This window comes from Eschscholzia californica, unplaced genomic scaffold (assembly GCF_041429995.1).
Source record: "Eschscholzia californica isolate CP2 unplaced genomic scaffold, dmEscCali1.0.p SCAF_5, whole genome shotgun sequence".
In the NCBI taxonomy this organism is placed as follows: Eukaryota; Viridiplantae; Streptophyta; class Magnoliopsida; order Ranunculales; family Papaveraceae; genus Eschscholzia; species Eschscholzia californica.
Genome location: NW_028238472.1, coordinates 2,043,081 through 2,067,774, shown reverse-complemented (window position 1 = coordinate 2,067,774; position 24,694 = coordinate 2,043,081). Strand labels below are relative to the sequence as shown.

The 24,694-nt window shown below is 35.1% G+C and overlaps 2 protein-coding genes across 3 annotated transcripts; one reads left to right on the top strand and one right to left on the bottom strand.

Annotated features, from left to right (window-relative positions):
- The first annotated feature begins 375 nt into the window (after window positions 1–375).
- Window positions 376–11,297, top strand: LOC147536114 (ATP citrate lyase (ACL) family protein). 2 transcript variants are annotated; one of them, XM_086642518.1, is made up of 13 exons: window positions 376–476; window positions 6,422–6,576; window positions 6,677–6,787; window positions 6,948–7,059; window positions 7,608–7,672; window positions 7,873–7,950; window positions 8,432–8,506; window positions 8,648–8,800; window positions 8,931–9,065; window positions 9,314–9,478; window positions 10,175–10,297; window positions 10,771–10,842; window positions 10,999–11,297. In XM_086642518.1, the coding sequence occupies exons 2-13, from the start codon at window positions 6,475–6,477 to the stop codon at window positions 11,083–11,085; spliced, it is 1,278 nt and encodes a 425-aa protein (XP_086498644.1). In that variant the 5' UTR covers window positions 376–476; window positions 6,422–6,474; the 3' UTR covers window positions 11,086–11,297. The 2 variants fall into 2 exon arrangements, with proteins under 2 accessions (XP_086498644.1, XP_086498643.1); XM_086642517.1 differs by lacking the exon at window positions 376–476 and having other exon boundaries at window positions 6,248–6,576.
- A 1,055-nt stretch (window positions 11,298–12,352) lies between these two features.
- Window positions 12,353–16,447, bottom strand: LOC147536113 (KIN14B-interacting protein At4g14310-like). The gene is made up of 3 exons (XM_086640112.1): window positions 14,324–16,447; window positions 13,374–13,990; window positions 12,353–13,165 (listed from the first exon to the last, which is right to left on the bottom strand). The coding sequence occupies exons 1-3, from the start codon at window positions 16,214–16,216 to the stop codon at window positions 12,631–12,633; spliced, it is 3,045 nt and encodes a 1,014-aa protein (XP_086496238.1). The 5' UTR covers window positions 16,217–16,447; the 3' UTR covers window positions 12,353–12,630.
- Between the last annotated feature and the right edge of the window lie 8,247 nt (window positions 16,448–24,694).

Sequence of the window (24,694 nt, the reverse complement as noted above, 5' to 3'; positions counted from 1 at the left end):
GTTCAAGAGATGTAGTTGTTTAATCTGGATGGTTTAGGCGCTACATATCATTTGACCTCTTGAGTATTGAGTCAAAATTTTGAAGTCGAATCCAAATGTTTGACTTAATATATTTCTACGTGGTATTATTTGATTGCGTATAAGCAATATTATCCGATTGCATATAAGCAAGTCAAATATACTCCATGCATGTAAAGTACTTATAACGTTAGGGTTCAAAGACAAGTTGGTTAACCAACCTTGTCTATTTGACAAAAGAAGTGGATCCACCCACATACCACAAGAATAAATTCCCATAGAGAGAGAGAATATGTTGAAAAAAACAAAGTCCATCTATAAATAGAGAGAAGTTCATAAAATAAGAAAATATTAGAAGATAAGAAGGGTGTTTTATTGAGAAGAAGAGAGTTCTTACATGAAGAAAAAGAGTCTAGTTTAGTAGCCAAGGATGACTTGCCTATGTCCTCCCTCAAGAGGTTAGTCTGGTACACCATGTCTAGTGCTAGGGTTGAATATACCTATTTTTCTTAGTGTACATATCTTCTCTATCAACATCTTAAGACATTTTTGACTTCACGAGACCGTCTATGTAAAAAGAAATTTTCTTCGACCAGTAGTCGGCTTGGGTGTTAAGCTTTTGTGTGATGTTCATAGCGAGTGTCCTTGGCTAACTTGACCGGTTCTTTTCTCTCATGTTAGACCTTCTCTTCTTCCTTCATCAATTGAAGAAAGATTTCCTGATCATTTGGAGGTAAATTTTAAGATTTTACTTATGTAGGTTTCATTAATCTTCGCTTTTGAAAGATATTATTAAGGTAAATTACATATTAGATTTTTAGTTATAATAAGTAGGCAGTAATTCAGTTTGTTCCGACTTGGTTGGTCGCTTCTAGTGATACCACATTATCAAAATATATTATTCGTAGTATAGTAATATCTCACATGGACAGATTAAGATGTTGGGACTTCATGAAATTCAATTATCAAAATATTAATCTAACAACCAACATAACTAACAAGTTTTATTTTTTATTATTAGTTAGGAGAGTTTCATGCTTCCATATGAAAGAAATTGTTATGTTTCCAGCATAATTTAAAGGAAAATATACTTAATTGATCTGATTCATTGTCTCACTCATTGGCTAGGTTCGCGTAAAGTGCATTATGGATTTAGGGTTGATATTTTCTTACTATCTCCTTTATAAAATAGTAGTTCAACGTTAATGGAGTTTTTATTGGATTTCGACCGGACCCATCTAAGAAGTGCTAAAGAACGACTCCACGGTGAACTTTGTGAAAAACATAAATGAGGATATGAATATACTTGGACATATCTCAGTGACAAGAAAAACTAGATAGATTTTAGACGAAAATTCTATAAAGTTTGTCGTAATTAGTGATTCTAGTGTTTAATTCGTTGAACTATGAATCACAACAAATCACATGAGATTTATGTTCAGATTGTCTAGGTTGTCGTAGTGCGTGCGCGAAATTCCCAAGAATTACACTAAAAAATTTGAATACAAGAGGCAAACAACATATACTTTGATTCATAGAGGGAGAGAAAATGATTGCAACATGTCCTTAAACTAACTTGACTTTCTCTCCTTTTAACAAAAAAAGAAAAAAACTTACTCTCTCTACACCAAGAATGATCTCAGCACATATGAAACCACCGTTGGAGTTGATATGGGTTAACAATACCTTCAATTTGGGTCCCATTACTCTTCAAAATTCTAGCCACGTCAGCATAAGTTTGATGACTTGCCATCGGTGAACTATGCTTGGGTGGCGAATCAGCTGCCGCTTCCATCCTTGGTTGGTCCCATTTCTGCCCTAGCAAAGTTCCACGTGTTAAGAACTCGTGAGCTAAGTAGCCGGCTAAGAGCCGATTATCGCCAGCCGGCTCGGCTTCTTTATTATGAGCCGTAGTTGGAGCCGTTTTTACTTGTGACATGTTAACGGCGTCAAAATTTGTTTCTCTCTCTTTACGCTTTCTTGACGCCTCTCCAAGCGTCAAAAGGCCATTAGACTCATTAGACATCCCGATTTTCGTTATAGAGGTAAAAATGCAATAGCATTCAGAAATAAGGGTAAATGGGTAAATTCAATGAAACGGTAGAAGTCAAAAGAGGAGAAAGAAAGTTGGGACAGGATTTTAGGTTAGAGGAAGTGAAATATATTGAGATTCGATTTGATGGTGGGAGGAATCCGATGATTCAATCGGAAGTGATACACCGCCGGCGATCTGATTGTGGTTGTGGTTTGGAGCTACCACAAAGTTTGCTTCCGGCGACTTTAGATTTTTGAGAGAGACTGTGAGAAGCTTTGGGGAGGTGTGATATTTATAGGATGAGCATTAATAAATGGCCTTAATGTTTCCTAAATTATCAGGTTTGCCATTTAAATACCAAAATGACCTTTAATATGTAATGACAATGAGGGCACCACTAAATTGGTGGATTCACCATTACTTTGAAAGGAACATGTAAAAAAACAAAAGAGTTATTTTGGGAAGAGGACAAACAAGAGTATGAGGTGAATAGTTTTGGACATAAAGATTATTTTTTGAGTTTAGGACAAGAACTAATTTTATTATCTAAAAGTAATGATGTTTAATAGTCCTGAACGTCAGTTGATTGTTGCATTAGTTGAAAGGCCACGGCTTTGGGGAATAAAGAAAATTCTTTGGGGAATGAAGACTTTATTCAAAACTGGTCAAATGAGATTGATTTTTTTGTTGCTAAGGGGCTTGTAATTTTGAGAGTTAAAAAAACAAAAATTAGAAGAAACCGTATGATAATGGAATCTATTGTTAAAAGAATAGAAATGCACAATAATATTGTAGAGCAGAGAAACAATTGAAATACCCTTTTTCTCAATTCAATTAATACAATCACAATAACTGCAGCAACCATGACAGGACTTGCATCTACTGGTTTAATAATGGGTTCGCCTTCATCTCTCTTGGCTCTCAAGTTATCATCAGCTCTGTTATATTCAGCAGCAACAGGGATGTTGTTAGTGATGAACAATATTCAACCTTCACAACTAGCCTAATAACAACTAAATGTGTGGAGTATTTTCCAGAGAAAAAGATAAGATGAACAAAAAATTTTGTTGAAGTTATGGAGGAGATGAGTAAAGAGAGGAGAGGAATTAGGGTTTCTGATTTTCTCTAGAAGAGGGAAGGACTTGGAATAAAAATTTTACAAACATTATTAAGCTAATTACATTAATTCTTAGAATTTTTGGGTGTATGGCCCAAAAAAGTGGCCCTAATAGGACTTTTAGTCCTCCCTAATCCCATAAAGGGTATAAAAACCAAAATAATCTTAGAAATAGATATCTAATCCTTTTGGTTCAATCTAGAGAGCAATTACAAATCCCTAGAATAATTATAATTTATTAATACCCATAGTAACCTTTCTTAAATATCTAAACAGTTATAAGATCAAAATCCGTTAAGATATTTTCCATTTTTATCTCACTGTTTCTCTCTCCAATCACGTTTTATATTAAGCAACCGTGATCTTCATTAGCTTTCTATAACCGAAACCTTCTGGTTTTGTCTCTCTCTACATCTTAACCGAAACCTTCTAGTTTTTTTCTCTCTCTCTCTCTCTCTCTCTACATCTTAATCGAAAAATCCTCCATTAAATCAGAAACCTTGTTTCATATTCATTTGAGTTGCTGAAATCATCTTCATCATTGTTAATCAGGTAAAACAAAAATCAATTTAAAAGTTTTCTGATCCTGTTTCAGTTTATTATAGTTGATTCTCTCTCTCTCTACATCTTAATCGACTGAAAATCTTCCATTAAAACAGAAAACTTGTTTCATATTCATTGGAGCTTCTGAAAATCATCTTCTTAATTGTTAATCAGGTAAACAAAATTCTTCTTTACTGATTCTGTTTCAAATCGAGTATGTTATTATTGTCTTTCTCTCTCTCTTAAAGTTTCATTAATGTTTTTGATATTGATGAGATAATCCTTCATTACTGATTCCTACAAATCGAGTATACTTATTGTTGCAATCAATCATCATATCAGATAACTTTAGATTTGCAATTTAAGCCTAATGATATTCACACTTTTTCTTCAGATCTGGTTTTCAATCTGTACGGATTTATGAAACGTGCGTTTTTCGTACGGTTCCTAATAACAGAATTAACATTACATGTACTTTACCATAAATTATCATACTTTACAGTAAACTATGCAAACATCCCCCGTACGAGGTTTTTGAAAATGAGAACATGATATATGTATTTTCTAACAAATTATATATACTTTATCAGGAATATCATGAAACTTATATTATTGTCCATAAATTATGCGTAATTTATAGAACATTACGTATGTTTTAATCTCAAAACAGTACTCGTTTCATTATTAGAACAACTTCGCTTTATTTATGCAAATATAGTGTACTTTGAAATAAATTATATATAATTTACATAAACGTTCATGTCATTTATTGTAAAAAATATGCTTTTCTATAAAATTTATATGTATTAATCTCTCTCCATTTGTTATCACAGATGGAGTTTCAAGTAGAATCATCAAATCAAAAAAAGCAAATCACACTGAAATCAGAGGGGTTCGATAAGATATTTACAGATGGAGTTTCAGGCAATATAGAATCAACACAGGGCATGATTTCAAATTCTTAAATAATGATTTGAACCGCGTTACTGATGTGTGTCATGTTGAAGATAGCAAATGAAGCGTGCATGTGGGCACCATTGAAATGCGAATCCATGTTCATAACTGATTTTATTTCTTCGGTTACCGCATCTACTATATACTTCCGGTTCTATTTTTGACAATCTAATGAATAAAATTTTATTATTTTTGATAAATGTATCATTATGTTTCGTAAAGTTTGCATAATTTATTCTAAATTAGTCAAGTGTTTTCTTTTGTTTTCCTTTTCTTGGTGGCTGAGCTTGCTCCGACCTGTAATAAATATAAATGTTGCATAAAGCATAAACACTTAGATACAATATATATAACATTATACATAAATTATTCATTCTTTATCATAAATTACAAAAAGTAAGATTTTCAAATAAAACCCTAAACCCCAAAAATTACATTACATGTTTAATAAAGTATGCGTACTTTGTTACTGAAATTTGTCTAAATCTCAAACAAAAGTAAGATTTTCAAATAAAAATTAGGTTTTTACCGATTATAAACCATTACCAAAACGATGAAATACATTGTTTTCTGATCTATTCAAATTCGATTATTTAGGGTTTCGGTTTTGAAAAGATTTGAATCTGGATTTTGATTCCGAAACGGTTGAGAAAAGAGAGAAATGATTGATTCTATACACAGATTTAATAAAAGATGTAGACAAAGGATAGAATTTCATCGTTTTGATTCGAATTCGATGTGCGTACGATTGTTTAGGGTTTCGGTTTTGAAAAGATTTGAATCTGGATTTTGATTCCGAAACGGTTGAGAAGAGAGAGAAAGGATTGATTCGTTGCTTTTATCAAATCCCATAAATCACGCTGGAAAAAGATGGAAAATACGCTTTAATCCCCGACTTCATTAACACCCGCGTGTTTTGAACGAGGGACATGGACGGTATGTATTTTGTAAAGTATGGATAATTTCGTCCATTAAGCAAAAGGACTAAATATCCATGTTTTGAGAAGATTGGATCATAAATCTTTTTAGAAGATTATTTTGGACCTTATACCCACGGACCCTAATTTTTAATGTATTACGTTTTCTATATAAAAAATTATTCTCCGAAGAATTTTGAAAAAAATTTGGATTCCCTCAAAAATTTATTCCTCGGAGAATTTTATTTATTCCCCACAACCGCGACCTAGTTAAAAACGTGAGATGCTTTAAATACTAAATTTAAAAGCACTTCCATTTAGGAAAAATATCACAACGTTGAAACTTAGTGGAGATGCAAATCCATAATTATTGATTATCTGTTACCATAGTAGAATATCAGCCTTACGAGAATAGTTCCCATGGCCTTTAGGGTGTATACGTGTGTTTAAAGTAAGTTCACATCAGTTGTGAACATTTTTTATCTATGCTGATCGATGTATGATTGTATTGTCACTTCAGAGACTTAAGAGACCACTTCAGACACCTACATGGCTAGGTAGGATAAATTTTAGAGATAACCAGTGGATGTGATGTGAGGCTCATTTTCGTGACCAATTAGCAAGACCTATTTTGACAGGTGACTTCTTGACCAATAACGAGATGACTCGACTCAATAACGAGTCGTTGACTCAACCGATTCAACCACGACTCGGTTAACCTTCGACCACGAAATTAAAAAACGAGAAATCAGGGCAAACTTTTTTTTTTTTCATTTCCGCCGGACTCACAGAAGAGATCTAAAACTTCCTCTCTTCCTTCCTCGATCCGATTTCTAGGGTTTCTGATCTTCAAACTTCCTCTCCATTAACCTAACAAGAAGAAGAAAGAAATGGTGAGAGGATTACTCAACAAGCTTGCTTCTCGATCTCTTTCAGTTGCCGGTAAATGGCAACAACAACAACTTCGTCGTCTCAATATCCATGAATATCAGGTTCTCTCTCTCTCTCTCTCTCTAGAATCCTACTTAATGTTCTTTCGATTCCAGTTTTATTCTCGATTGAAGAATAACGAAGGTTTGATCTTGTTAATAGGGCGCGGAGTTGATGAGCAAACATGGGATTAATGTTCCAAAGGGAGTTGCTGTTTCTTCTGTTGAAGAAATTCGTAAGGCCATTAATGAAGTTTTCCCTGGTGAAAATGAGGTATTCAAAGTTTCTTCATTTCTCTTTTGTGTTAATTTTGTTTCAATTTCTTCCATTAGTTCATAAGTGTTCTTAATTAGTGATCTTGTTTTGATTTAAGTTTGAATAAATTAGGTCTTGATTCTTGTTTATAAAAATTGGGTTTTTGATTGTGTTGCAGTTGGTTGTTAAAAGTCAAATTTTAGCGGGTGGTCGTGGTTTAGGTACCTTCAAGAGTGGTCTTAAGGGTGGAGTTCATATTGTTAAGACCAATGAGGTTGAAGATATAGCTGGTAAATTATCTGTTTATTACCATTATGTAACGTGTTTATTGTCGAATTATGTTCTATATTATTCACCATGTTCTATTTCGTGCTCTACACGGTTGAGGCGCACGTTCCAAATGTCGATCCTGTAATCTGTACATAGTCCTTATCTCATTTTTATCTTTGAAACACGTGATGGTACACATCGTATTGTTTAGGGACAAATATATAGTATAGTATGGCAATTGGCAGATATGCAAAATATGTCATATTACTTATGTGGTACCTTGAGTTTATGACATGTTTTCTAGCAGCTTTTCTGAATTTGGATAAACTAGGTTCTTCAGCTATAGAAAAAAATGAAATTTGTTTAGTGCATTCATGTTCTTCGTCAAAATTTGCATATGGGAGATTGTGACATCAAACTTATATTCTGGGTTAGATCAAACTCAAGAATATATCTGTTACATTCTTTATTCAGTACGGTGGTTCAATAAATTGGGAGTTTATATTTATCTAACTCAAGACTTTGATATTTTATGGTGATTCCTTATCTCAAATACCTACATTTGCAGGAAAGATGCTGGGACAGATTCTTGTCACCAAGCAAACTGGCGCACAAGGAAAAGTTGTGAGCAAGGTTAGGAGTAATCTGGCCTTTTCTGTTTTTCATATTTCATTTATAATCCATGAAATTGTTGGCGGGCAACAGGCAGTAGTATACCGTTTTAATTTCATGAAACTATTAGAAATTGGTTAAAATATAAAGTCAATTTTGTACCTTCTCATACTCCGTCGGGACTTAAATGTTAATACTCAACAATTGTATATTTTCTGCAGGTTTACTTGTGTGAAAAGCTATCGCTTGTCAATGAGATGTATTTTGCAATCACTCTTGATCGTACGACTGCTGGACCAGTATGTTTCTGAAACAATTGATACCGTTCCTCTGTTATCATTTATATTAGCTGTCTACTCAACTCTCTATATTTCTTATGTTTTTTATGTTTGTATAGTAGTTGACAAACATATCGTTTATTGGCTAGTATAAAGAAATTTTGTACAGTTTCAGAGATACATACTATAGGTTCAAAATTAGACCTTTTACGATGATTGATTGATTTGGAGATTTCTTTTTTTTTTTGAAAATTTGATTGAATTTAGTTGGAGATTGATTGAGTACAGTACCATATAATGTAACTATATAGTTGACATTAAACTCAATGATATAGATCTGAAAAAAACAACTCAAAGCTTTACTGAAGTTGTACTCCTTAATTCAAATTTGTGTCAATATAATTTTCTCTTCTAACCTCTTTCATCTTCATAAATAAGTTTGAGATGAATTTCGAATGATGATGGTTTTGAATGGATGAATGTTTTAAAATCGTGTCTTCAGCTGATTATTGCCTGCAAAAAGGGAGGGACCAGTATTGAGGACCTAGCAGAGAAATTCCCTGACATGATAATTAAGGTAAAGCTCATATTTTATGTCTCTAAATTACGACAATGATTCCCTCTTAAAAATTTCAGGGCCTACATACTCCATATGCTGTTTAAAAAACACTCACACACATGGACAAACTAACATTTAGTTTACTGCTGCTACTTCCAGGTGCCTATTGATGTTTTCAAGGGAATAACTGACGAAGATGCTGCAAAAGTTGTTGACGGGTTGGCACCTCAAAGGGCAGACAGAGATGCTTCAATAGCACAAGTGAAGAAACTATATGAACTTTTCTGCAAATGTGATTGCACCATGTTGGAGGTGAATACTTATGTTTATCTTTTGACGTACATACTGAAAATTGTGTAGATATGTTTAATCACTCGATTTCCCAACTTCCGCAATCGTGTTTTACATGTATAGCGTAATGCTTATAATTTCTATTTTTCAGATTAATCCGATTGCTGAGACTTCTGATAACCAATTGGTAGCGGCTGATGCAAAGTTGAACTTTGACGACAATGCTGCTTACCGTCAGAAAGAGATATTTGCATACCGTGATTCATCGCAGGAGGACCCTAGAGAGGTCTGACTTGTAATCCATGTTTATCCTGATGAATTGTAAATTATTATTTCTTATTCTTCCCGTCTTTGTAGAAAAGGCAGATCAGAAACTTTATTAGATAGATAATTGAAGATGGTACTCTTAAACAAGCAGTTTGTAGGAGTGCAGAAAGAAGCTAGGACCTAGGAGAACATAATTCTATTTTTTGTGTTGTTTGTGAAGTTGTTGATCAAAGAAAGAAAATCTTTCTAAGCCTTTTGCTCTGACAGGTGGCTGCTGCAAAAGCAGATTTGAACTATATTGGCTTAGATGGAGAAATTGGATGCATGGTGAATGGTGCAGGGTTGGCAATGGCAACAATGGATATTATTAAGTTGCATGGAGGAACTCCTGCCAATTTCTTAGATGTTGGTGGAAATGCCTCCGAAAACCAGGTAACTTGCAGTTTAGCATTTTGATTGCTCATTTGCTTCTATATTGGCAATGGCTCCTATTAAGCCTCTTCTATGGATCACAAAGAGTTCTCTTGATGTTGTTGATAAAAATGTTTTAGTGTTCTACCACCGCTTGAAACACGTCTGAAACAGCACATTTGGAACTTTGTCATACTTTCAACTTTTGCCCCTACATCTGGCGAACTGATTTATGTTCATATCTTGAGATTGTTTGTCTAAGTGCAATTTAGTAATGCAATAATCCAAGTTAAATATTTATCTTTCTCTTATTGAAGGCAAAATAAGCTAATAACGTTTCTAGCGGAGTAATACTTCTGATAGAGAAACCGACTGGCCTTGAGAAGGACCTGAAGGTTCTTATCACCTTCTGTATCTGCTTTTATCGTTCTAAAGCTAGCTGTGAATGATAACATTGATTAAGTATTACCATTCATGTTCTGTCATATGCGTCTTTCCCGTTAGTTTAAATTTTCAAATCGAGCTTGCATTGACATATTGTCAATCTTTTTACAAGATACTGTCCGTTGAATAGGATTTATAACATACTTAATGTGTACAATTGATACTTGACATTTCAGCTTAAGCATAACAGGTTATTGTTTTATGTGTAGAATGAAGAAGTATCGATGATATTAACCTAGGTTCCTCCTAACAATTTATAACTTTCTTATGAAGGTGGTAGAAGCGTTTAAAATATTGACATCTGATGACAAGGTGAAAGCAATCTTGGTCAACATTTTTGGAGGAATCATGAAATGTGATGTGATAGCAAGTGGAATCGTCAACGCGGCCAAGCAGGTAGTTACTTTCTCAGTCACTTCATTTTTCTCTGGTAGTAGTATCTGAATGACTTGATTCTTCCCAGGAAACGCCTTTTTTTCTTTGTCCCTGACAGGGAACATAGTAACTATCTTTGCTTGAGCGGAATTTCTTACTCTCATCGATCGTTCTTTCCCACATCACCATAAGAAAGTCTTAATTTTTATTAACTTTTGTTTGCTGCATTCTTTTCCCCTTGTTAGCTACAAGCAAGGGTTCTTTTTTATTGTGACTAAATCCGAAGTCTTCCATGAATAACTATAGATTTAGGAACAAAAACCGAGGAACATCACAAATCTAATTTGAGTCTGACTGTTAGCAGAGAAAAGTTGATTCGACTTTTTGAATTGTCAAAGTTTGGAATTCCGAAGTTATTGAATTCCAAAACCATTCCCCCGCTCAATAATTTTCCTTTAGTGCTCACTAATTTTTTATGGTGGTTTTTTGTCAAGGTTGATTTGAAAGTACCTGTGGTTGTTCGTCTTGAGGGGACTAACGTCGACCAAGGGAAACGAATTCTAAAGGTAACCAAATAATAGTATTTCTTTCCTTCTCATTTGTAGGCCTAACAACTCTGTTTGATTTTCATTTGGTTTCTTTTCCTCTTACGAGACCTTCATCTAACGAGATAAATAAAAACCAGCATGTTAACCATTTTCGGGTAATTATGAAATATGCAGGAAAGCGGGTTGACACTAGTTACCGCCGAAGATCTAGATGATGCAGCTGAGAAAGCAGTTAAAGCAGCAGCAACAAAATCAACTTAAGTGAATTTCGTTTGATCACGGAGAGACAGAGAGAGGGGTTGTTTAATTCAGCCTGATTCTTGTGAAGATCTCAGGTCGAATTTTTTTTTTTGAGTGAGGAATGATGACATACATAATGTAGTTTTTTTGGGAGTTGCAACTATAGGACGGCTGACCCTGAATAAAAACTCGATATAATACTATCTACGATTATTGGAATTTTTTAGACCTCATTCCTGCATTAATTTTCCTTGTTTTGGCTTGGCTTGGACTTCATTTTTACTTTTCTACTCAGAAGAAGTAAAGCTTCTGTAGATGCTCAAGTTAAACAAGTTGACCTAACTTATAGTAAATGAGAGGGAGAGAGAGAGAGCTCCAACAGAAGCTCCGTTCACACACTGAGGTTGCGCTACAACCTAACTTAATTTACTACTATTTGCTACATTACCTGGGTGGGAGTTGCTAAAGGCACCTAGCGGAATTACTATTCGTCCTGGGTGCCTATTGGGAGACACCCAGTGCACTCTATGTCCTAGTTGTTTTTTTTTTCTTCCTACTCTCCTTTGTATCATCATAGCTTTATCATGGAAACAACTTTTTTTCACACTCACCGTCATCCATCTAAAGTGAAGAGTTAGAGAGAAAAAAAAATCTTGTTTTAGAGAAATAGAGTAAAACCATAATGGAAAGGACGTTAATTCCAAACCAACCTTGATCTATGATGAGTTTGAAAGAGAAAGAAGCCTGGTTCCAAAACCACCATTAAAAGTACTCCCGAGGACCCTACTCTCGGACCAGTCTGAGACCTAAAGCAAGTGCTCATACTGGTCCAAGTCCACCAAAGCCACCATTAAAAATACTTAGGGACCCTACTCGGACTGGTAAGAGTCCGGAGCCTTGCTTTGGGTTTCAGGCGGGTCCATTCGTGCCCAAGTGCTACTAGATGTTTGGGGTCGAATTAGCCCGGGTGCTAAAAGCAAATTTCAGGTGCTTTTAGCCGCTCCCTACCTTGGAATGTTACTAATTTGCGGCCCTGCACGTTACATTAACTGCTATGCCCTAAATTGGGCCATCGCTAACATCACTATCCCAAAACTCTGCTTCACTAAACTACACGATCCAAACTAACCAGTTAAACGACCAAATAACTTTAGCTCCCTCATGGACTTCAAGAAGACGACAGAGAGATGTAATACTTGCAATATAGCTCATGCAGGCATTACGTATGCGTAATATAAGTGTTGGGAAATATCCACGAACCGAAGGCTAAAACACAGATGAATGACACAAAGATGTAATTGTCTAGTTTTCAAGAACATCAATCGCGCTTCCATTTCATACATTCCGTTATAATACACCACACCAAAAAAAATTTATAAGATGTCGAATAAGATATCCTAATAATGGCTCATGAATTCAACAAAGATGATTCACCATTTTATATATATTTCTACAGGAAATAGTTCTACGAGAAATAGCAACTTATCTCATGTCTACAAGAACGACAACAGAAGAAGAAACGAAGATTAAAGTCTATAATAACTTATATTTATAGCTAGAAGAGAACTACATTAAGTACCTCCAAATGGCAGGACGATCTCTTGATATAACAAGCACCCTTGACGACGAATAATCGAAAGAAGGAGAGTATAAGTCGTTTGGGCCGATAACATCTCTAACATTCTGAGTTTTCACATAATCAACAGCCGGCGAAGTAGATCCTTCATCCTGCAATGTATCAAACACAAACAGACCTAACCCACACACACCCATAACAAAATTTGAATTCCCCCATACTTGAGATATAGCTCTATAATGGATGTGAGCGTTGGACTCTGGTAAGGCGTAAGTGCTCTGGAGTGTCCCTTTCCTCAACGAGTAGTGTTGAATACGTGAATGAGATTTCACGTTTGTTGTTGATGATCTCTCGTCTGTACATCCGAGAAAGATTGAATCCCCACCGGAGAAGATTGACTGAACATTTATTCCGTGTTTGGATATTCTCAGACCCACACCAGATGGGAGACGGAAGTCCAAGACATTTATTGAATCTTCGGTGCAAAATACACCATCGTTCCCTTCAACACCTGAAGAACTTAACCTGCATTTCAACAAGAAAAAAAATCAGAAATTGTAAATCACTGGGAGATAACTTCTAGGTCTGCCAGACTGCTTTGAATCATAAACCACCAAAGCAAAATCCCCAAGCACAAATAGTCGTTCAGCTTCCAAGAATTAAGTGTTTTGGGTAGGTTGTTAGTAAAACAAAGTGTATAATACTAATAGAGTACAGAACAAATTATTATTACCGTTTGCGTACGCCTCCACCTAGCTCAGCATCAGTGTTATTTACATGAAGAGCAGAAATTCTTCGTCCATTTAAAGGAATAGAGAGCAAAGCCTGAGGAGTGAGTGAATTCACATCCCAGAGACTAACAGCTTCTGTTTCAGCTAAAACCACCTTCCCTCTATTTCTCCAGTGCAAAGGACTTGAGTAATCCATCACCGTCACTGGCCTCTGTACTTCCCATTTCATAACCTCATCACCATCACGTATGTCATAGACTTTAACAACCTTCTGAGAACTCGCCGTTGACACAAGAATAGGGCCACAGGGTTTATACCACCATTGTCGATTTTCAGGAACCACTATTGTAGTTAAAGCATTTCTTCTGTATAAACCAATGTTGGGTAGAGGACCGAGTACTTTTCTTGAAGTAGTTATTGCCGCATCCTCGACATGAAAAGCCTGAACATCTTTATTGTAGAAATCCCATGAGCAAAAACCCGAGTCCAAAGCATTTCCAGATGATGCAGCAACAACATATCTTCCTGAGCAACCATCTGCACCAGCAGCACGAATTATCCAACAGTCGCCCCATAAGTTCGGTGAGAGACCAGCAGGGGGCTTATATTCAGTCTTCTCCTAAAAAGGCATATCTATAATCAGTTAACATACACAGGCTAACGAATGGTACTTTAATGAAAAAGAAGGTGAACGAGAAACATAAAAAAAATAACATTAATGAAGCCTGCAGATACAAGATTAAGACAAAACATATAAACTTTATAGTAACAGATCTAATCTAATGAACAATTATGATCAAGTAATGGAAAATATGCAATTCAGAGTTTCAATGCAATATATATGCAATTCAGAGGAGTAAAGGCTGGAGCTAAGAACGCAGACTATCAAAATAACAACAGAAAACTAAGAAGAGTGAAGATTAAATGCGATACGGGTGATTAGAAGTTATACCTCTGAGTTCGTGATGTCATAAAAGGAGCACGAACCATCTTCATGAGCAAGAAGAACTGATTCGCCCTCTGACACAAACCATCCACCTGTGGAGGCCTTCTGCCCTATTTCATGGAGCTGTTCCACACGCAAATCTTCAATCTCATCTAAGACAGCCATAGGTTTGTTCTCTTGGTCATCAAAGCCCTCATTGACATCCTCAGTATTGAGACTCATCTCCGCGTCAAGATTTCCGCCAACCAATGTATCTGTACTATCTTGTGCTGCACTACTTTCAGCATCATCCATCTCTTGAACTTCATAGAGCTCCAAACCAACACACTCATCCCGTGTATTTCTCTCTGGTTGTTGCTTGTGAAGGGAAGCCAAGAACTCCACTGCAATAGGGTTATCATCGATTGAGCTTAACCGGACCACATCAGACTTCACCCCACTGCTAACTTCCGGATGATGTGGCTGCTCAGCTTGACTACTTGAAGATGATGTGCTCAACGACATTCGGTTTTTAAGTAGTTTGTGGTGAGGAAAGAGTCTTGCTTCAAGTTCTTCATGGTTCAAGCCTTGAACAGAAGCTTGCAAATGAACCACTGGCTTGGTTTCAGTTTTCTCCAAACATTTGGACTGTAAATCACCACTTTCAACAGTTTCTATCACAACTAACTCGGAATTATTACCAGTTACAACATGTACCATGGATTTCTCTAATCCTGATATCTTCTCTTGGATATCTGAGATTATAGTCTTCGATCCGTCTGTGTTGTTCATATCTAACATATCCTTGGTCCGTTTGATGTCCGATGCAATTCTTTTAACCTTACCTTCTAAAAAAGCGAGCTTCTCATGAAGCTTGCTTGGGTACTTGTTGGCAACTCTAGCACCTTTATCTTCTTGAATAATTCCATCTTCTTTTGAACTTCCCAAAATGTTGAGCTCAATCGAAGCTTTCGACCTTAGCTCATTCATATTTACACCAACAAGACCAGCAGACCTCTCGGAAACCCGAGTACACCCAATCCCAGAATCTCCAACTTTGTCTACTGAATTAAAAATTGAATTGCTTTTCTCCTTGCGATCATCTATGACAGTTGAAGTATTAGACAAACCCTTACTCGATATCTTCACATTCAAATCTAAGCAGCTTTTATCCTTATTAAAACAATCTTCAATCAAATTAACTTCTCCCTTATTATCACTCAACGAATTAACACCACTCAAATACTTTTCAGCTATTTTAACTTTCAAAGGTGATACCTTTTTATCATTTACAACATTTCCAGCACATTTTCCTGAACTCAAAGAACCATTGATTTTAATACCATTTTCATTTCTTGAACTTTCCTTTGAATTCGAACTGAAATTAGCCTTTTTCTGTGTAGATCTATCCAAAACCCTAGAACCACTAGATTCTTTCCCTTTAATTAATCCAACTAGATCGGCACCACTCACATTTTTGTCTTTAACTAGGGTTTTACTAGATCGATCAGTAACAGAAACCCTAGGTATACGATCTTTACGAAAATCAGAAAGAAATCTAGCAAAATCATAAGGACTAGAACTTCTACCTTTTGGAACTGATGAAGTAGACCATCGAACTTTTGAATCATTATCTCCATCTTTAGTTGAACCGGACGATTTATCAATCCGAGGTATTGGAAGCGGTCGAATCGGCGCCTGTTTATTTGATACGATCGAGTCTTTCTTACAAGAAAATGAATTAGGGTTTTCTTTTCCAGTTGATTTTCTTCTGGAAGTAGCGGAATTTTCTTTTTCAGAGATCGGTGTTAAGATCTTGGATGACATTAAAGGTGCTGATGATAACTTCCTTCCACCACCACCACCACCACCGCCGCCGCCTCCAATACTTCTGACTTTCTTACGAACCGAAGATGACATTAGAGAGATAGAAAGGGAGAAGTTTTAGAGAGAGAAAGAGACGATGACAGAGAGAGATAGGGATGTGTTTGGGAGAATATAAATGGAGGGAAAATGGAGGTGGGATTTTGAATTTAAAACCTAAAGTCAGGCTCCTACTTATTCTATCACGTGGTTCGGGTTGTCAAAAGACCTGGTGGATTCACAGGCCGATTCAACCCGTATATGTCAAGCCAAACCTGAGACCAAGTCGGCTTGGCTAAGCTTAGTAGAATAGATATAAGGGGAAGTTTCATTGGCACCGCAATGTTCATAAGAGTTATTTCCTTTTTAGCCCCTAATTTCCTTTTTAGCCCCTTACTTGTTATAAATCCAAATTTAGTCTCTTATTTTAACGTAAATACTCTTCCTATAAATATTTTTTCAAAATAAAATTATTAGAAAATATCTCTCTCTACCTCACCTCTCTCTCCACCACACATCTCTATCCACCTCACCCCTCTCTTCTCCGAGTAAGGTCGTCGAAATTTTTCCAGCCGGCGACCTTCGTCAGAGATGAGAGAGGTGAGGGGGAGAAGGGAGAGGTGAGGGGGAGAAGAGAGAGGTGTTGTGGAAGTGAGGTGTTGTGGAGAGAGAGGTGAGGTGGAAGTGAGATGGAGAGAGACATTTTCTAATAATTTTATTTTGAAAAATGATTTATAAGAAGGGTATTAGTGACATATACATTAAAATAGAAGGCTAAATTTAAATTTATAAAAAATAAGGGGTCAAAAAGGGAACTGGTCATAAAATAGGGGGCTAAAAAGAAAATAACTCTTTTCATAAAGGGTAATTTTAAAGGCACCCGTACTGTGTTATTGGCGCTTCCTTCAGGGTAAATTTTAGAGAATAATGGGCGCCAATAGATGTACAAAAGTGTCTTTAAAATCCTTGTCCTTGAGACCTTGACCCAAAATAGGAGGATTCAAACAATGTTTGGATGATAACTTTGGTTCTAACTCAATTTTAGCTTGAAACAATTTCCCTTTTTCTTCTGTCTATCGTCCAAACTTTAAAATAACAGATTTTATTTTTCTTTCTAAGTTCGATTTCATGCGATAAATCTTTGAAGTCTCTAAAGTTTAGGTAAAAAAAAAAATCAGTTAAACCCTACTACCACAACTGAAGACGTTTGAAATAAGTTGAATTAGACACTGGATATATACGAATGTCAATTTTCCAATTGTTCAAATTCAGAGCCAAATTAGAATTGACCTTATCTCCATTAACGTGTATACATACCCCCTCAATCTAATTATCTCTTTTCACATTTAGGTGTCGTTTGACAATACTGAAATAAGTTATTTTTTTTACTTATTTAAGTAAAACAGTTAATATGGAATCTGAACACTATACCTCGTATAAAACTATTTCTATAGAAATGTTGTACGAATAGTCTGCCAGTAAAGGACAAAATCGGGAGATATATTGGTAATGTAAATAATTGCATATATTGCGATAATGATGAAACTCTAGATCATGTACTGTTTTAAGACTATGCACGAGTGATATGGTTTCACTTTCAGATCAGGTCAAAACAACTAACTACAGTAAAACTGTGGATTGAGCAATGGAAACAATATGACGAAGAACTGGTGAACTTATATGCTAAAATCCTTTGGTTTATATGGAAAGCTAGATGCGAAAATTGTTTCAACCCTACAAAGCAAGAACCAATACAGATGATACACCGAATCAACAATACGTCGACCAAACCTCTTAAAATTGATACGACAACAACTAATAAATACAGGGAGAAACCAAGGCAACAAAAATGGAGACCTCCGTCGACACCATTTCTCGAAATCAATGTCGATGCTTCTTTTAAGCCACTATTAGAACAGGAATAGGTTGTATAATTCATGAAGAAGAAGCAAACTTCATCGTAGCCATGGTAGATACAATCAGAGGACAAAATACTGAAGAATATGAGAGCTTAGCCATACACTACAATATCTTATGGGCAATACAGCTGCAAATTCAATATGTCCACATAGAAAGCGACAACCAAAACATCGTCAACTACATCAATGAACAAGGGGACGAACTACACTGGCAATCCAAACAGATCATCACAAATTTCCTAGATCTCAAGAATAAGTTTACGAATATCATATTCACTTATGCTCTGAGGGAAGTCAACACCAAAGCAGATGCTCTAGCCAAATGGGGTAGGAAAAACAGTCAGAAATTTTTTTGGAATGTAATACCAGCTTTTCTTTCCGCCCTTAGTTAGTAGTTGTAGTTTGTTTGTATGGATTTGGTTTTTTTTTTTATGATATATTTCATTAAAAAAAAAGTAAAAAAGTTAATATAGTAAAGCAAAAATTACTGATTTCACTTAAGTCAAAATTTGACTTTTTTTTTTAAAGTTAAGATTTTTAGCTTTTAACTTTAAAGTAAAGTAACTTATGTTCAACACATACGTGTACTTTTCTTAACAAATTTTAAAGTAAAGTATTTGTTCCAGCTTTCTAGGGTTTCATGTATATTGTATACCTGAACATCAATTCTAATAGAGAATTTATCATGTTGACTTAGTTCTTGGTATCAGATTTTTAGGTATCAATTATTATTTAGTTATATATTCCGGTTTAAATATTTTTCGTTCTTAAACATCTTTTCATAAAAAGAGAGCGTTAACTTCTGTTTCAGTCCCTTTTCGTATCAAAGATTTTTTATAATGTTTGAATTTAATCTCAAACATTATATGTATTTAAGAATTTGCATTTTGTTAGACTTGATGCTCTTTCATTTAAGATTTCTTTAGACTTATTAACTTTAAAATCTAAAATCTAAAAACTCACAAAAATTCTTTTTATTCCTTGAGGTATCAATTTTTTAAATTTAATATGTTGACTTAGTTCTTGTTATTAGCTTCTTAAATATCACTTATCTTTTTTGTTGAAAGGGTATCAGTTATTTATTTAGTTTTCTTGTCGAAAGTGTTTATTTAGTTATATATTCCTTAAAGTATCAAATTTTTGTTTTTGTTTTTGTTTTTGTTTTTGTTTTTGTTTTTGTAGTTGTTAATGCGTAGACACCGCCTATTGGCTACCCGATTGTCGTTGGAACACAGAATTAGCAAGTTTGAAAAGGCATGTTTGCGTTTACAAAAATAAGAGTCTCATCGCGCTCTGATTTCTTTGTTCTTCTTTTTTGTGTATCTAGGGCCAACTTCACGCTCTTGCACCTAAGACGACGCTTATACCGATTCCGGAGGATGTCGGATACCTCTGTGTTGGGAGTGGAGCCGCTGCTGCTACAGATTGTATCAGCCAATATAATTTTAGCAGAAACATGATTTCTCTTTTTTTTGTGTATCTAGGGCCAACTTCATGCTCTTGCACCTAAGACGACCCTTATACCGGTTTCGGAGGATGTCGGATACCCTCTCTCTCTACAAGATGTATGATTTTACTATATCATTTGGTTGATCACTTGACTCCCTTACTCTTCCATCTCCATGAATGTCAGGTTTTAACCGTAGAATTAGCTTTGGATTTGAACATATTGATTCAAATATCTCTCTCCCTATTTTTGTTTCTCTAGTTTCTATTTGGTCGCTTCTTTTATGTACTATGTTTTCAAGAAATTAGCCCCTCTCTACTATTCCTTACAACAACGTTGTGGTATCTGGTACGTGGACTGTGGTGGTGTTTTCCTTTGGTAGTGGCGGTGAAATATTTGAATAGGAGAAGGTTTTATTAGTTTATAGAGCCATAAACATCATTTGACATATTTCAAATATAGGGTTTTTTCTGAGAATTACAAACCCCTCTATAGGGATGATGTAATTCTTCTCGGATCCGATACACGAGTCGATGTAGTTAATCTTTTCACTCGGAAGAGAAGTAAGTGTTGACCGGTTCATTTTTATTATCTTTTCCATTTAATGAATTATCAACATGTCTAAATGGTTTTGCTTTGCAGCTAAATTCTACCAAAGGAAAGTCCACTTTGTCGGGAAAGGTATCTATGTTGCCCGTTATGGCTGGAACCAAATAACACTTCATGTGGCTGATGCATTACAACAATAGGTTTCTTTCCTTTAAAGTTACTTCTGTCTTGACCCTAATAATCTATATATATTTACATAACATGTTTTCCTTTTTTGTAGTTGAAAAGGAAAAACTCGCGAACTCCTATAACAAAGAACTCAGGGCTTTCCCGTCATGCCAATAGAATTGTTTGTTTTGGTATTAAGAAAATAAATTTTTAATAATTTAAGCCAAAGGGCCACAAAGAGTATATATTTAATAATTTAATAGTAATTATTATTATAATTTAATAATAAATTATTATTAGTTAAGCAATTAAATTAATAATTTAATAATTGCTAAGCAATTTATTAATAATTGCTAAGCAATTTATTAATAATTTCTTTAAGCAATTTATTATTAATAATTATTAACAAATTATTAGTTAAGCAATTATTAATTATTAAATTATTAATAATTATTAAAAAAATTATTAATAATTTATTTAAAAAATTATTTAATAATGATTAAATAAATTATTAATAATTTAATAAAGAGTATACATTTAGACTGCTTAAAAAAACTTATATTTGGTTTGGAAGGGTACGAGTATACACTTTTTGTAAGCACGAGTATACATTTTCTTTTATTTTGGTATTAAGAAAACTAATTTTTTTTGTTTTAAAGGATACGAATGAGTACCATCTCATTCACTTTAAAAACTAATACTTGGTTTTGAAGGATACGAGTGAGTATCATCTCTGACAACTATCAAGCCAAAGGTTGTAACGTTTGTTAAAAACTAATACTTGGTTTTGTAATAAGTCCAATTACCGCTTGACACTTAAAGTTGGTTTTCTTCAACACTAAAACTGACATGAGACTTTTCTATTTGAATTCAACGTAACATCAAGTAGTTTGGTTCAAATTAGAGAGTATTGGTTCAAATTAGATAGTAGGCATGAACTTACAAGTAGAAAACTAAATTCCAAACCCGTCAATGTCTTCATCCGTGTTATTTGACCAATTGGGTTCAATCCAACTACATAGTAATTGGTTCTTTGTGTTGTAAACATTCTTCAAGGGATGTTGACTCCCAACAGAATGGTACATACCTGTTTTAAGTGAATAAAATAAAATACTTTCATTACGAAATCTAGACAGGTAGACATTATTCTCCGTGCTACTATTAGAAGCAATAGCAGCGATACAATAGATATCACTTATGAACAACATATACTTCCCCAAACTTTCAACTTTAACCCATTTCTTCCTTGACGAACCCAATCTAAAAATCTTAGTCCCCTCTCCTAGATCCCCTACAAATACTGATAAGAGATTTCCATCACACTCTACCAAGAAACATCGATTAAATGAAGTACATGGTCTTGTAAGTGTTTTGACAAGTTTCCATTTTCCAAAGGCATCCTTAGAACGAAAAACCGATAAAAATCCGTTTGAATCTAAGCAATGAAAAGCTCCATTGAGAAAAATAAGATTGGCAAGACATGTCACAATTTCTTATGTATTCCTGCGGAAGGTAACAATGAACTGAAGATATTTTGATAACACCAAGAATCTTGTCCCCGTCCGATGGAGCGAATGTTAACTTCGGTGTAGGAATGTATAGAGATAGCAAAAACTACACAGTCTGAAGAAGTTGGTGATGACGAGAAAGACATCCTACTAAATGTAGAACCTGTTTCATCGAATACGTCTGGGATCTTAATCGTCCTTTTTGTGAAGGGATTGAAGAAGAATACTTTTGTCCCTCCTTTAAACATCAACAACCAACCACCCTTTGAATAACGGATTGAAGCACCTGACAATCCAAATGCACGTAGGTTCATGAGATACTTGTTATTGTTCATTGGGTTTAGGAACGTGTAGACGGGGGAATCCCTTTTTATATAAAACCAACCACGGATATGAAGATTTCGCCTCAATGAAAGAAAGTTTCCAATTCACTTTAGAAATTGCCAATTGATTTGATTTAGAGACATCACGAAAATATAAGTAATCAACTGGGTTTAAATAACTAAATATCGACTTCAAGATATCCTCTTTAAGATTGTCGAAAGTAAATACACCTTTTCATTGACCTTCATTATAGTTTTGCCCCTGATCATAAACATTCTCAATCTCTCGTACACCACTCATGTTTCCCACTGTTAACAAAACATTCCTATCTTCTTCTTCTTCTTCATTCGTAATACAACCGTCGACAGGCAAAGAAACGAGAACATTGTTATTTTCAACGTCGAATTTATACAAATTCTTATCCTTGGTCATTGTATAATACACAACCCTTTTTAAGACCGAGATGAGAAGCCGAACAAGATGCAGTCATGGAATTTTGACCAATAAAAAGCACATGATCACCAAAACTTGTAACCTTTCTCCAAACAAGTGTAGATTTATCCATCTTGTAAATCAGTATATCCACCACACTTTGGTGGAAGTTCCCACAGACCACCGCCATTGTGAGGCCAAATTTGGAAAGTACCAAACAGATGCCAAAAAAATTACAGTAAGAATTTTAAGGGTTGAGCCGTTAAGGTGTTCTTAATTAGTAGAATATCAAGGATTTATTTTGAGATGCTGCGCCAGATACCAGACTGGGCAAACTCTGGCCTCATCCACATTACAGAATCAGAAAGCTACTGAAACAAGTCTCCTTGGATCAGCCTATGACATCCTTCTTACGAAAGGACTCTAATATATAGTTGGCGCCCAACTTTTCTGATCACCTTTTTCTGGTGGTGATACAAAAATTTGGTTACTGGTCGTTTAGATAAGTTTATTCTATATATCCTAATATTCTCATTCACCTCGTGTTTAATTGACTAATTTATCACCTCATGTTTATCAAATAGCAATGTTCAATAAAATGATTATGTATCTATAGAATATGCTCAACCTCTCGTCTCTCCATGTCCTACTTCTTAATTTCAGACTTGTCTGCCCTACTACGCCTTTCGCTCCTGACAGTATAGGGTATAATCCCATCTCCCAACAGGCAGGTCTAACGGAAAGCTTGTGCGGTGGTTAGCTTCGAACTCCAAACCCAGTCAACTGATAATCAGGATTTAAACAAAGCTCCAGACAAACTTTAATCGGCATAAGAAATCAAGACATAAACCTGCATTATCTTGCTGCAATATAAAAAACTTATCCCACACATTCTCTAAAGGGGTTATATTAGGATCAAACATAAATAGTGGTTAAGGATCAAGGACTAGTGAAGGGATGAAAGGGCTGGTAAGAATAATAAATGTAGTCTAGGGTTAAATTGTGCTTGTCTTCCTATCTTCTGATATCATGATGCTCTCTGATCATAGAATCAGGCTATATACAGCAAAGCAGTAAATGAGACCAGTAAAGTCTCCTTTTAACTTCAACATGAGTGAACTTTCTGACCACTACTGAAGCTATTATTTGTTGGGAAAATTTATAAGGCCTCCTTAATTTTGTTAAAAGGTCTCTCCATGAACCATTTCAGTGTCAAGTTCGTAACAGTAAGATTGTAAGAAAGGAAAGCGATGTAATTCGGTTAAAATAAGAGGGTAGCAATAAATAAAGCTTCTTAATGAAAAAATAGGATTCGTAGCACATGTAACTAATTTCTCATGTAATTCCATGGAGGAAAACTTGAAACTGTAGAAAGTGCGACGCCACCAAGTATTCTCTCCTCGTCGAATGAAGTGAATTTCAGTTCTGCCATAAGAATGTGTGAAGACAGCAAAAACTACACAGTCTGAAGAAGTCGGCGATGATGAGAAAGACATCCTACTGAATGTAGAACCCTTTTCATCGAATACGTGTGGTATCTTGATCTTCCTTTTTGTGAAGGGATTAAAGAAGAACACTTTTTTCTCTCCTTTAGACATCAATAGCCAACCACCCTTTGAATAGCGGATGGAAGCACCTGATAATTTCAATTCACATAGGTTCATGAGATACTGTGACGAAGGGTCAATATTAAATTCCATCTAAAATGAATGATAACCCTTAACCTAAGTCCCTTCGTCTTACTTTGCCTGTGTGGAAACACAACCACCGGCTGCACCCACTTAAACACTTCAATCTTCATGTTCCTTACTTTGCCTATTTTGGGTTCCTAGTCCAAAAATCTACCCCTAAACACACATTTAGTCCACCCTAATATCAATATAGGATTTTAAGCCAAAATAATAATTATAATGGATATTTAGTCTAAATTAGTTAAAGTATGTATATATGTCAAAGTTAGTGCGTTTTTCTACTTATTGTTTCTTGTTTTGTTTCATAAATTACCTGTTATTTATTGTTAAAGTTTCATACTTTATTTCATCTTTTTTTATATGTGTCATACATAACACATCATGTATCAACAATGTTTCTTCCAAAACGGAAAAGGACTAAAACCCCACTTTTTGAGAAGATTGGACCTTAAATCCTTTTTGAACTTTATTTTGGACTTAAAACTCATGGACCCTAA

Bases quoted from the DNA above. Each gene is read 5' to 3' on its own strand.
- LOC147536113 (XM_086640112.1), bottom strand. From the start codon at position 16,216: ATGTCATCTTCGGTTCGTAAGAAAGTCAGAAGTATTGGAGGCGGCGGC. The intron at 13,991-14,323 runs GTATAACTTCTA...ATGCCTTTTTAG, and splicing joins ATGACATCACGAACTCAGAG to GAGAAGACTGAATATAAGCC. The intron at 13,166-13,373 runs GTAATAATAATT...GTTGAAATGCAG, and splicing joins GGTGGAGGCGTACGCAAACG to GTTAAGTTCTTCAGGTGTTG.
- LOC147536114 (XM_086642518.1), top strand. From the start codon at position 6,475: ATGGTGAGAGGATTACTCAACAAGCTTGCTTCTCGATCTCTTTCAGTT. The intron at 8,801-8,930 runs GTGAATACTTAT...TCTATTTTTCAG, and splicing joins GTGATTGCACCATGTTGGAG to ATTAATCCGATTGCTGAGAC. The intron at 10,843-10,998 runs GTAACCAAATAA...TGAAATATGCAG, and splicing joins AAGGGAAACGAATTCTAAAG to GAAAGCGGGTTGACACTAGT.